The 13,551-nt window shown below is 42.9% G+C and overlaps 1 protein-coding gene across 1 annotated transcript in view; it reads right to left on the bottom strand.

Moving 5' to 3' along the window:
- Positions 1–13,551, bottom strand: part of OBSCN (obscurin, cytoskeletal calmodulin and titin-interacting RhoGEF) — a 1,961,032-nt gene that overhangs the window by 501,478 nt on the left and 1,446,003 nt on the right. Inside the window, exon 113 of the mRNA XM_069211034.1 lies at positions 11,507–11,584. Within this exon, the coding sequence (XP_069067135.1) occupies positions 11,507–11,584 (78 nt within the window). The remainder of the gene's footprint in view (positions 1–11,506; positions 11,585–13,551) is intronic.

The raw sequence follows: 13,551 nt of genomic DNA, 5'->3' as shown, positions 1-13,551 counted from the left end.
TCACAATGAATGTCCTGTACACAGCCACATGATGTCCCCTTTGGGCAGGTCACTGACACTGCACTACCATTCTCCACAAAAACACGTCTGCTCATCGCAGTTTCAGGTACAGTGAAGTGTAGAGAACATTGTGTCACACAACAGCAACATCACATCAACATCACACATAATTAAACTGACACCCTCACGTTGCTCACATGCCATGGACGGTTGTGCTATTGAAGACACATATGTATGGATGTCTCATTTAACCTAAACACACCTTCTATGAAACATACCTGTGATGGGCCCACAGATATCACCCACATTGCAACACCATGGAAGGTCAAAAGGATGCACAATATTTTGTGAGACAAATAACCAAACTCACAATGTAAACAATACCTGCACAATAGGGATGGTGCATCAGGGGCACTCCAGGAAGGATGCTGCCCTGGGACACATTTCACTTTGCACATGCCCCTAAAACACCATTTGCACAGGAACTCTCCCTTCATGTATCTCAAGGGCAACCAATAGTAAAAACCAAGTGACATGCCTATTTGCTAAATGTGTAAGTGCACATCAAGAAAGCAAATGCAACAGCATGGGTCACACATGTAGATGAAGTAGCTGCAAGGTAGACACATGGAAATGGACATATGGTCAGTCACATGTAAAGGAAGGTTGCACAGCTGAACACCCTCCATGTGTGGGCAAACTAAAAGCTAGCTTGCACACATGAGACAAATGTCCAATCTACATCATGCCAGGATGAAATAGTTACTGTATCAAACAAACCACAATACAATGACAGCCCAATTAGATTAACACCCACAAATCCATACAGTGAACATCCACCCTTGTCCTGGGTGACACCAGCACTGCCCACAAAGTCCGATCTTGTCAACCACAGCAAATGGATCAGCAGTCAGGGTGAAACACACACAACTCTAGGCATACAACACAAATTACTCAGAAAAATAAAAGGTTACAAAGTAATGGCAGAATAAATGTGCACCGAAAAAACAAAAGATTGCGTTTATTAAGAGAAAATGATGAAGATCAAAGGCCATTGGCCAGACCATAAGTAAGTCCAAGTACAGTACTGTGCAAAAGCTTGACCCCTATCACTGCTACAGACCTCCACAGGAAGGAGCATTAAGGGGGCATGCAATCACCTCAGAGATCATTCTTGTGTGAGGTGGAATCATATTTGGGATGGGAGGGTTTTGGAGGGGTGGGGTGGACATCTTCTTAGGAGGGGTGGCCTTCTTATTTGGGTGGAAGGGGCACGGCTGCTTACAGGGGAGGATTTGGATGTGGAAGAGATGGGTTAGGGTGTGGGTGTGGTTCTCTTGGTTTTGGAGGAAGGGTGGCGATCACAGGGGTAAGGGCAAGGTCAAAAAGGAAACTTTCTTTGGGAAAATGGGTAGGGACTGCAGAAGGGATCAGAGGTTGGGAGGTTGAAGGAGTGCTTGCCTTGCCTGTGAGTGTTGATGCTTCCGGTGTGTGTTTCTGAGAAATACTTGGGTTTGGGTGGTGTCCGCTGTATGTGTGAGTGTGGGTATTTGCATTTCTTGGGGGTCTAGGAGGTGGACGTGTTGGGTAATGTGGATGTGGTGGCTATGTATGTGGGTGTTGGAGTGGTATCTGGGGGTATGGTGGATGTGGTGGCTTTGCTTGTGGTTGTTGTGGTGGTGTCTGAGGGTATGGTGGATGTGGTGGCTGTGTCTGTGGGTACTGGGTTGGTGTCTGGGGGTATGGTGGATGTGGTGGCTGTGTCTGTGGTTGCTGAGTTGGTATCTGGGAGTATGCTGGGTGTGGTGAATGTGCCTGTGGGTGTTGAGGTCATGTTTGTATGTATGCAGTTGTGGTATGTGGATCGGAAGGGGGTGGGGGGTTTGCCTGTGGGAATGGTGGTTGTTGTGGAGTGTGTGAGTGACCGCTGAGTGCTTGCCTGCTGGTGTGTCTTGTGGTGCTTGTTTTTATGTGTGCTGCTTGTGATTGTTGAGGTGGGTGCGTTTGGATGTGTCTGTGTGCTTGGGACAGGTAGGGGAGCAGGATAACTGGATAGGGAAGAGGGAGATAGTGGGGGGAGAATTGTGAGGGGTGAATGGCTGCTGTCAATGAGGAGGCCAGATCCTGAGATCTTTTCAGAGCCTGAAAGAATCTCTGTTGGACAGACATTGTACTATGAATGCCTTCCAGGTATGCAATTATCGACTGGATCGGGCTGCCCTGCACCTGGATGGTATTCAGAATGGCAGTCTGACCCCCAGACATACTCCTCAGGAGATCAATAGCTTCCTCCCTCAGGGCAGCAGGGGGTAAAAGAGCAGGGGGTGACGTGCCTGGGGCAAAGGAGAAGCCCACCCTCTTGAGTGAGCAGGCACAGCCAACTGGGTGGGGAGCAACAGGGAGGGTGGAGATGGGACTGGGGAGGCATACAAGGATGGAACAGGAACAGGAACAGGTCCTGATGGGTCCACCACCACTAAGGAGTGGCCACTGGAGGAAGAATCTGAAGATGACAACGTGGATCCTGTTTCACCTGTGGCTTCCCCTCAACTTCCAGGCCACTGGGTCCCTCCGTGTCATTTGTCTCATGACTCGAGGTACCATGGCCAGCTGCTTCCCCACTTGGTTCGCCTTGTCCCCTCCTCTTGCCTGGGATGATGCTGAAGTTGCAAAGACAAATAGGGTCACTACATGTGCCTGATCACACTTGAACAACAGCTGTGATTTGCAAACATTATCATGACGTACAGTAGCCACCAGTCACAAGCTCCAGCAAAGTGGCTCCAACATTTGCCACACCATATGCATGCATGCTATATGAAATGTCAACAGTTGCCCACAGGAAATTCAGAATCACAATTGCATGGGTGAAGTTGTTCAATCCTAGCACCCACTGAACAAGTAGAAGACCTCATCACCTCAATGGTTTACCTCATGTAGCATTCCTCAGTTACCTGTTGTCACACAATAGTAGGGCAATGCCAAGTTCAAAACCACAGACCCCACACAAGGTCATGCATACAGCAATTCTTCATATACTCAATTCCACATAATGAAGAAATGATGGCCAAACAATCCAGCCATGTTGCTGAAAGAAGTACAGTAGCCTGAAGAAGGAGACATGGAAACACCCATGTCACACTGGAAAAGATCAACTATGGTCACTTCACCATATGTACATTGTCTAAATGGACTCCTGGAGGTTGTACTAATGTTACGCAGACAGCTAACACATCTCGCAGAGAAATGTACACTGGAGGCAAGATGGGTGAAATGTCAAGGAGATATGTCTACAAAATCGACACCACAATGAATCAGGTAGCCCCAGGGAAATCACCTCTCTTGATTGGTACTCCGGACAATACCATACTCTGATTGCATCAGTAGAGGCCAATACTCCATTCAATGTTGTAGACGCCAGGGGATTCTCAACTACCTGTAGAAGACCCTTAACATGTTGCTCAATGGGAAGGCATATCACTATCTCTTTTTGGCATCCAAATAGATTTAATTGGATGAATGGTTGTACACAACCACATATGATACATATATTACTGCATTTTCAGGTAAAGAACCTTCATCATTTAACATGTGCTAAGCATGTTGCTAAAGGATTCCACATCAATGGCATGTAAATCACATTGTGGATAGGACCTGTAGTCCTACCTATCATGCCCTTCATTGCTACTGCAGTTGCACTTGCCAAATTACATGGAATGAGGGTATGTGTGAGCCACCAGTCAATGGTGACACAGTCTTCTCTGTGGCACCACATATACTGAAGCCCATCATATATGTCCAATTCCAAACACATGGTGGCATGCATACATATGTGAGGGAATCAAACATCATCCCATGAAGACAGGTATACTATGCATGAAACAGTAGTGAAAATGATATGGCAAAAGTGAAAGGTACACATGCTAACATACAGCCACAAGGAATGATGGCAACAGCAATGTCACCAAAATCATGTCACTGGACAATCACTGCTTGCCAAGGGGAAGTATTGATCTCAGACTGCACCCTAAGGGCAATGTATGCTCTGACACATGTATGATGGCAACCTTCACATGACAGACAGTAGTGAGGCACCAGAACTCGTCACACACTGAAGACAAGTGGCCGGTGGGGACAGATGCAAATATACTCACTTGAGCAGACTCATGGATGAATACAGTGATCTAATACCCCATGTTGTTTGGGCTGACACACTGAAGACAAGTGGACTGTTGGGCACAAATGACACCATAACAACAAATAACATTACCTGATTGATCACTGTTGTCAGACATGTTCTGTCCCTGGAGAGTTAATTGGTTGTGGACTGTAATCGGTTGTGTCCTACGTTACTAGGCCAACAGGTAAGGCACATCAGCATGAACCAACTACCATACCTACACAAACAATCACTCACCGTGTGTGTCACACATAAACCATTTCCTATCTTCATGAGGAGATGGCAGACTTTAATACATCAACTTTGCAATGTAACAGATAGGAATATGTCCAGAACTCACCCCCTTGTTGCTGCTGTGCTCCCCTCAATTGCCGGGCAAGCTCAGGGTAGGCCACGCCCGGAATGGGGGGTCAGGCTCTGACGTGCGCCCCGCCCACGTTGGGAGGACAGCCCCTGGTGGACCTCTGAAATATTCGAGGGCCCAGCGCTCAGGTCCTCCCACCTTTTGCAACAGTGCGTGCTTTGCTGTTTGAGAACCCCTAGGGCACACATCTTTTGAGCGATGGCCTTGCAAATCCCCTTCTTCTGATGGGCGTTTACCTGTATAGATGCAAGAGGCAAATCAAAAGTTTACAAATCAATTTTTTATCAAATTGGTTGTGACGCACACAATTAAGAAACACCTGCCACAAAAAATGTGTAATTGTAAACACAAAACAACTGTAAAGCACACATGCTGATAAGTACAGGTACATGACTACACACTTGTAGATTCATCTGCAGACTAACCCACTACCCTGCTCGTGGCCTACACTGACTAAGTAAGCCTACTGACATCAGTTGGTCCAGTTTCAAGCAACATGCACTGTGACGTGAGCCACAATGACATACAACCTGCCACTGTGGCCTTCAGAAGGGTAAAGTCCTTGGGCCAGACTGGACAGACACATGTATATCCAGAAATATTGACTCAATGCATACAGTCCCTCCAGGCAACTACCATAGTATAGACCTCGCCCTAACACTTAAGTGCCAATGAAAGTGCTGCCATGGGTGGCACAGAAGTCTCTTCACTGTGCATGTGTGGACATGTGGGCTATCCAATGTTAACTCATACCACTTGGGAGTGGTTTTGTGTGGTATGTACTTGTGGCACAGACCTTTTATCATACGTGGAAATCCTACAGAGATGGCATGCAGGATACTTAGGTCTGTTTGGTCTGACTGGTTGCATGTAACCAAGCTAATGAGTCAAATGCCATGCCCTCCCCGGACTCAACCAAATAATTGCACTGTTGATTTGGCACTTGGGCAATATGCATGTACTGGACACATATAACTTAGGAAAAAGTGACAACAGAGCTGTGGGAGCAAGGTACCTATCATAAGCAAATGACACACATTTACAATGAGGCAAAATGCACAAATGTACTAGGTCAAAGAGTAACATCAGTACACATCCCTAACGTAGTCATGGGCAAAGGCCTTCAGGTCTTGCCAGTGGAGACTCATTGTGGGCACATGGCAGGACCTGCATGTCTCTAGGAGTGGGCACGGTGCCACAGTCATATAGCCACAGTTATCATACCCCAGCCTGGCCTATGTTCCATGCTGGGACATACATCTGACAGGCCCTCGTCTCTGCAGGCTGAGCATACAGAACCCACATTACACTCACATTTCCATCACTTCCATGCAGGACAGTACATTATGTGCCTATTCTCTATCTGGGTTCTGGCTTGTGTGGTACTCTGAAAGGCACAGTGATTTTCATATGGTTCTCATACAACAGTTTGCCAAGGCCAGAAGTGGGCTGAGAGCTTTGTGGCACTATACACATTGCTAACACGATCCTCAAATGACTCAAACAGTATACATACACAGGTCATGCTGTGATGCACATATATGTCATTTGACATTTACATCCATCATGTCCATAGATATGTCACTGTATGGCTGTAAAGTCTCTTGCCTAGATACATGAATGCAACACAAGGAGAATCTAGACCTTATCACACATCACCCAACAGAATGTTAATCTGAAATACATAATTACTATTCGACACTACCTGCACAATGTACATCCCATGTATGGCATGCAAAATGTGACAACAGGCACCCAAAAAGTCTAACTGTGACAAAGAGGCACATTTTAGCCTATGAAGAAGGAAAGAATGGTGTTGAACAGAGTCAGATATGCATTTAAGGTTCTTACCTGCTCCTCTGGTGAGCCATAGAACTGATCATTCAGGGGAAGGACCTCCTCAACGAGCCTTTCCTGCTCCTCAGGAGAGAAGGCAGGGGCCCTTGTACTTGCTTGGCCTGGCATTATTGCTCACAGAGGTGGCACACAGCAGCTGACATGGTGGAGGTGTTGATGGCAGTGGTGTCAGGAGTCAAGTGAGTGAATTTGCAAAAAGCGGTGTACATGTACGGAACGGTACGCCACTTATGTGGTCATCACCTCAGACGGCCACAACCACGGGCCCGCGACCATCACAATCGACAACATTAGCCTATGGCTGTGTCTGCCGGGGTTGGAACCGCCACCATGCGGTCAACTTCTGCTGGTGGCCATGGGCGGTTCCTAATGTTCAGTGAAGTATGTCAGGCATCCATTATTTTGGCAGATGAAAATACAGTACTGGGCCCTGATAGATGCGTCACAACACCAAAATATGTCTTGAATCATCACAGACATTCTAAAGCAGCCTTATTGTGTAGGTTATACTACACAATCCCAGTGTAGTATGTTACACAGATGGCACATGACAGCAGTGAACTGTCCACCACCACTGATGGTATTTATGGCAGTCAGTACAGGCAGTTATATTTCGAGGGGCATTTGAGGAGCAGATAGTTGAGTGTTGCCCAAATCCATGTTGTGGACACATGTGTTGACAACCATAGGGGTCACATTTGACCCTTGTGTAGTTGACAGCTGTAACGTGTTCTGGGTGTATTGTATTTCCAGTCAGCAATGCTTTATCACATGCTTTTGTTGCTATACATCATGTATGTTGATGTGGACACAGGTACTAATGCTCCAACTCATGTATTTTCACACATAAGTACTCTGGGAGAGGGAGGAGGTGACAACCTCCTGTGCAATGTCCATTTTCAGACCTTCAAACTGTGGAAGAATGTCACATCATAAAACAGCACCGTCTGAATAGGCAAACAATTGTGGATTTATGTAGTCAGTTGTAGACAGATCTGATACCTGAAACCAGTAATCCAACCTGCATACCACCCATTGTGCAACTCATGGCAGTATTGTACTTCCTGCCAACAGGGTCCTTCCAATATACAGTGGCCATATCTAGTGGTATATCCCAACCTATGTTCCGTCTTGTGTTAATCGATATCCTATCAGCAATGATGAAACACATTGACAGCTATATCAGGTTCCCTCGAGGTGAGGATTTAGCCAATGTGAAGACTTACTTCTATGGTTTTGCTCGCTTCCCACATGTGGTGGGAGCCATTGATGGTACACATGTTGCCTTGAAAAGTCTATTGCAACAGAAAAAGCTTCCATTCCATTAATGTGCAAATTGCCTGCTTGTCTTATCTCTACATCTCAAACGCCTCTGCACCCGGTACCCTGTCTCAGTCCATGATTCCTTTGTAATGTAGAACAGGAACATAACACCAAATGATGTCACAACTGTAACCAGAGAGGACTCTCTCCTGGTGACATTTTGTGACAGTTGTGGTTGATAACGTTCAAGTCATGATGCGGAAAGTTACATCTAGATCACCTGAGTATTGCTGCTCAGTTGCTGTGCTGAATACATCAGCCCACTGCCTGTCTGCCACTGTAACCACTTTATTTAACACTAGCCTGCCAAAGGGATGCTTCTTGATGACTGGAAGTAGTGGCAGATACCACTCTTGTTAAAGAAATCCGGCCTGGACCTAAATGTTCCTATTACTGGCCTATTGGCAAGCTACCCCTGGACTGGATTCAGATTCAGTTCTGAGTGGGGTACCAAAACCTCTCTGGTCTTAGCCTGGGACATGATTTGCACAATACTGGACGATTGTGCTGCTTTTGACAGTGTAAACCATTGTTTGTTGTTGAAGCTTCTGCATAACGTAAAATGCAGTAGAGCAGATACTCAAAGTAGTAAAGCAGCAGGCTCATCTGTTATTAGATTGAATAGGTCTGCCAAAAGACCTAGTGGAAAACGCAAAGTCTGGTCAATCATGAAGTCTGTTTGCAACATCATTGGTGACCTTTTGCTATTGCCCCTTCCAATGCTCACTGGGATCCTGCCTTCTCCTCCAAGCGAGGTGCACAGTAATATGGTCATAGGATTTGCTTTTTCCAAGAATGACTATTATAACAGTTAGTAGCTGAGCCTACCCACATATCTGCTGACTAAGTTGCAAAGAGTCTAGGATTTTGTGGTTGGAACTGTCCAGAACTGATGCAGTAGTTCAGACATCTATACACTGGCTCTCCTGCAGAGAGCTTTTTATGAGCATGCAAAAAATGACATTTCCAAAATATTAATACTCTCAATTCTATCCCCATTCCTCTGCTCAGAAAATATGCAACTAGAACACTCTTATTCCACTACTTGGTCTCAGCCTTTTGGTCCATTGGTGCTAAGAGCTCATAAGGCTTGCTTTCTTTTATTTACAGAGATAAAATCTTAGCAGAAAAAATCCAATCTTTTTGCTACGAAAACTGAAATAAGATGGTAGGCCATTTGTCTGTCCATGATGTATCTTTAAATGTCTTCTTTATGTTCAGTGCCTTGAAGTCTATTGTATGCACTCTAAATAAAAAAGAGATAAATATATAAATAATATGTCCTTCTGACCTTTATCAGATCATCTGGCGTGAAGTCAGTGCCACTTTATCTGCAGTATGAGGTACCTGATTTTAGAGAGGCCCCTCTGCTGCAATCAGGTGCAGCTGCATGCATGCTTGAGCCCAAAAGGCAACAACCCTTCCTCTCCTAGCCATCTCTGAGAATCACACTATCATGTTACTCTTCCTCTTATTGCCGCCATTGCTTCTGAGAGTAATCACTCATTGCCTTTAATGAGGTGCCTCAGCATCTACTATCTCCCTCCCGCTTTTTTCCCACAATAGAATTTGATCGACTGCTTTATGAGGTCTTGTGTCGCTACCTGGGACCTAAGAGCAGACTCAGTGTTTGGAGTGTAAAGCAAGCATGGTCACCACTCTCACAATCAAGCTCTTTCCCCAAGGTACTGAAATGTATTGTGGGAGTCATAAAATTGGATAAACAGCCGAGTGTTATCAGAGATGTTGAGAAGATATTCCAGAAAAATGCTTGATAACTGATTGGCCTCGAAATGGAAATAAGACAAACATATTATCAACAATACAAAAATAACAAATAAAACTATCTCTCTGTCTTGGGATCATAGCAGTATGTCATACCCAACTGACATTATTAACTGACTGTCTGCTCTAAATGCACAAAGGAGCAGAAATGTTGAGGATGTACAATTTGCAAACCTGATTGTGTTTGTTCACTGGATTGTAAACTTGGCATTCAGCTGCCAGTGGCCTGATATGTTTTCATGACTAATTGAGTCTTTCGGAATCAGGCAGTTTAAACCATCATTTAACTTCTAGGGAGTGGAATATCCTTTACCATGAACTGTGAGTTTAGACCACTAGACCTATGTGGCAAGAGGACCAAAAGGCAGAAGAAGTCAGCTAAGAATGTTGAACATTTCTTCTCATGGTTAGAAGACAAAGCATGAGCATCGTGTCTCCAAACTCAGCTGACAATGATATTTTAAGTGTGCACAAGTCAGTGTTGTCATTGTCCTGTGTTCATATTCAAAACTTTGGTCCACCAAGAGCCATCATTTTCCCATAACCTTTAGCCATTTTGAGTTGTGAATGGTGAATGTGAGAACACCACACGATTCCGAAGGGGTCATTAGGCGCTGAGAAGGAATAGGAGTGAAAAGCAACAAAGAAAAAGGGATTGTAGAGCCTTGTTAACTTCTTCATCACTCCTACTTTCTTAAATTAAGAATCACTTGATTGCCAAAGGAGTTTGGTTTCCCCACTTTGCAGGATTTCTTCAGGAATATCACCCTCTAAAGGAGACATGGGACATCTTTCACGTAATCTGTGCTGAGAGGCACCAGAACAAGTCGGAGGTGTTGTACTTTCTTTCATCAAGGAAGAAGAGTAAGTAACTGACCTTCTCAGTGTCCACTGCTTGCATCTGTTTGCACAAAGATCATAATTCTAAGTTGCGTGGTCTGATAAAGGCCATTACCATCAAAATCAGTTTATTATCCCCTATCAGGGAAAATACTCAATATAAGTGGAATTTATTGTAGCCAATTAATTCTAAAGTCAGGGGACATACTGTTCTGGGGCACTCATAAACATGCCCACTGGGAGCACAAAGGAAAGGAAGATATTAGAGATTGGAGGTTAAGATTCAGGTATAAAAGCACCTTTTATTAGGCGGTGTAGTTCTCATTTAAAAATGTATATGCAAATAGTATCTTTGCTGACAGAAAAGGTCCCCACTGATAAAACACAAATGGAAAGCAAACTTTAAAATCACTCATCAGACAAATAAAGTTTCTTTACTCTGGAAATTATAAAACATGTCCATTGAAGCATAAACACGTCACACTAAAAAGATGGATGTAAGGACAAAAGGGAAGGTCACTGTGCTACATGCTGGGACTGTTTTGGGCCGTAGGATGTAGTTTTTCTATATGGGATGCTATATATCTATGACAATATGTATCTTTTTCACTCTGTTCAAGCAGCACTGCTGCTAATATGTGTAAACCCATTTCTTATTTTAATTTTTTTTTCTCCACATTTTAGTACATTGGTTTGAAAGATAACCCCTTGAATCAAACGCTGCTTTCACATTTCCTTTATGTTTTGCTTTGTTTGCAGAGGATTTTCTTTCAGTTGATAAAAGTGCTACGGGATCCCACATTTGGGTAGGACTTTTAATGTTAAAAGATACTCATTATAGTGAACTGGTGTTACAGGTAAGTGAATATTTTGTCTCAAATTATTTTGCCTGCCTTGCCTCTGCAAAGAAAGGTAAGCGTCCCAGAAGGATCCTAGGCCACAATCCTTGTGACAGAATAAAGCACGTCATATTCAAGGGTGTAAACTTTAGTACAAGATATTGCAGGACTTCTGCAGGTTTAAAAAGGTTTCAAATCCTTCTCTTGTTTTATGGAGTAGCAGTGTACTCAGCAGACCATTACAAAAACTCAGCAACAGTTTTGAGTAATTTGCAGTGTTGAGCCAAAAAATGAAAGATGTCACCATCTTATGCCAACCTGCCACTTGCTTCGAGCTAATAGAAACTTGAGCCGTTTTGTATTTATCTGCACAGATCCTTCGAGCGTGGAAGTATCCTGCAAAAAGAAAAGGACAAAGTCAATATCCCATTATATTTTGCCTTGTTCCAAGAACTTACCATTTTTTTACAACACAGTCCTCCACCAATGACAGTTGATAAGGCACTTTTATCACCAATGAAACCCAATGAAAAACCAAAGGCATAAAACACAGTTGGCCTTGGCACTTGTTGGTTAATGCACATAAGGTTCATCTTCTGATTTGTGTATGTGCAATAGATAATCAAGCTGAGGTAGAGCAGGAAACAACTGAATGCTTGTAGGTCAACTTGAATTTCCTACTAATTATATTGCTTCCATTTCTATTGTTGATTAGTGTGTGAACAAAGTAATCAAGAAACATATGGTAATCTGGTTGGTATTTTTTTTTATCTTGCCTACATTTTAATAAGAACAATCTATGGTAATGCAGATGGGAATTAGTATTTTCTGAAATTATATATTGCTTCTCATGAACCTTTCACCCTACCAACATTTTGCCTTCTGACTTCTTGTCCTTTGCTTATTTATGGAAGATTGCATATCAAACAACATACATATGTTCAATGCATCACTCAAAACTATGCAAATGCCTTATCCTGTCTGTGATCATTAATACTACCAATGTTATAAGGTGTTGCATGAAATGAAGTATAACATTTCTATTATAAAAGAGAGTCAATCAAATAAACTTAACTTTCAAAAAAAGTCTGCAAACAATAGTATCCTTTACTGACACTTGCAGGGTACATTTTCATGGCATTTCCCACTGAAGACTGCCCATTGGTGTTAGCTTTGTGATGCATAACTCACACAAGAGCCATGAGACCATAACGTGCACACCATATGCAATGATCACTGGTGTGACAGATGCCACTATAATTATTATAAGTAATCTGACTTGTCAGATTATATATTACATTACCATTATTGCTATCAATTAGAGGACTTTGAATATAATATTACTTATTGTTTATCAGTATGTTTTGGTGATGTGCTTTTAGGAGTTTTTGTTACTGATAAAAACTATTTTGAGGTTACTGCACTTGGTGTGTGAGTTATGATTTACATGGCTGTTGTTTGAATTATGATTTGTGGAGCTAACCATAACTGGTAACATCAGGTAGTTTTTAGGCATTGGTTTTGGGCCATAACTTCACTGGAACTGTTCTTATGTAAACATAAATTAGGATTTTATACCTTATATGAACCACAGGCCTGACCCTGTGACTAACTGCTGCTATGCATGGCTGCATGGCTACATGGCTGCAGGCTGTGAGCAGGGATTGGCCACCAGCAGCTCAAGGCTGATTTGGTGCGACCCTGAATATCATACGCACAATACTGGTGGGTCAGAATATCGAGGACAAACTATTGAAAAAGTATTGACAGGTAAATAAATCTAGATTTTCCATACATAACAACACATATGTACCTACGTGGTACATATATCTTCAAGGTATGCAGATGTGGAGTCAGGAAAAGTAAATATATACTTCCCTAAATACACTTACTATTCAATATTTTGTCCCTTATTAGTCTGTCCCTGATATTCTTGTACTATGATATTGTTGGTGTTGAAATGCAGTAGTACAATTGGCTGGGCTCTAAGTTAACATACAGGCATTGTTACAAAATACATGTAAAAAAGAAACTGAATTTAGCAATCATTAACTTACCTAACTGCCATACAAACCATAACTCACATAGCAAATGTAATGCCTATGACCTCAAAATATAATGCCGTTACAAATCAGCACCGAAAAGTGCCATGAAATTAAGCACCAACACATACCGTAATAAATAATAGTATATTCATGGTCATCTCTCTCATAGTGTTAAGGGTATTGGAATATGTAATATCATGCATAAAATTATCTATGACATTTGTTACTGCATTTGTCACATCAAGGTTGAGATTGTAAACATTGCATCTAGTGTGTGAATGTTATAGTTTACAAGACTGTTGCATGAGACCGTAACTT

This window comes from Pleurodeles waltl, chromosome 10 (genome assembly GCF_031143425.1).
Source record: "Pleurodeles waltl isolate 20211129_DDA chromosome 10, aPleWal1.hap1.20221129, whole genome shotgun sequence".
NCBI classification, from domain to species: Eukaryota; Metazoa; Chordata; class Amphibia; order Caudata; family Salamandridae; genus Pleurodeles; species Pleurodeles waltl.
The sequence above is the reverse complement of the archived record's forward strand: the minus strand, read 5'-3'. Positions and strand labels throughout refer to the sequence as shown.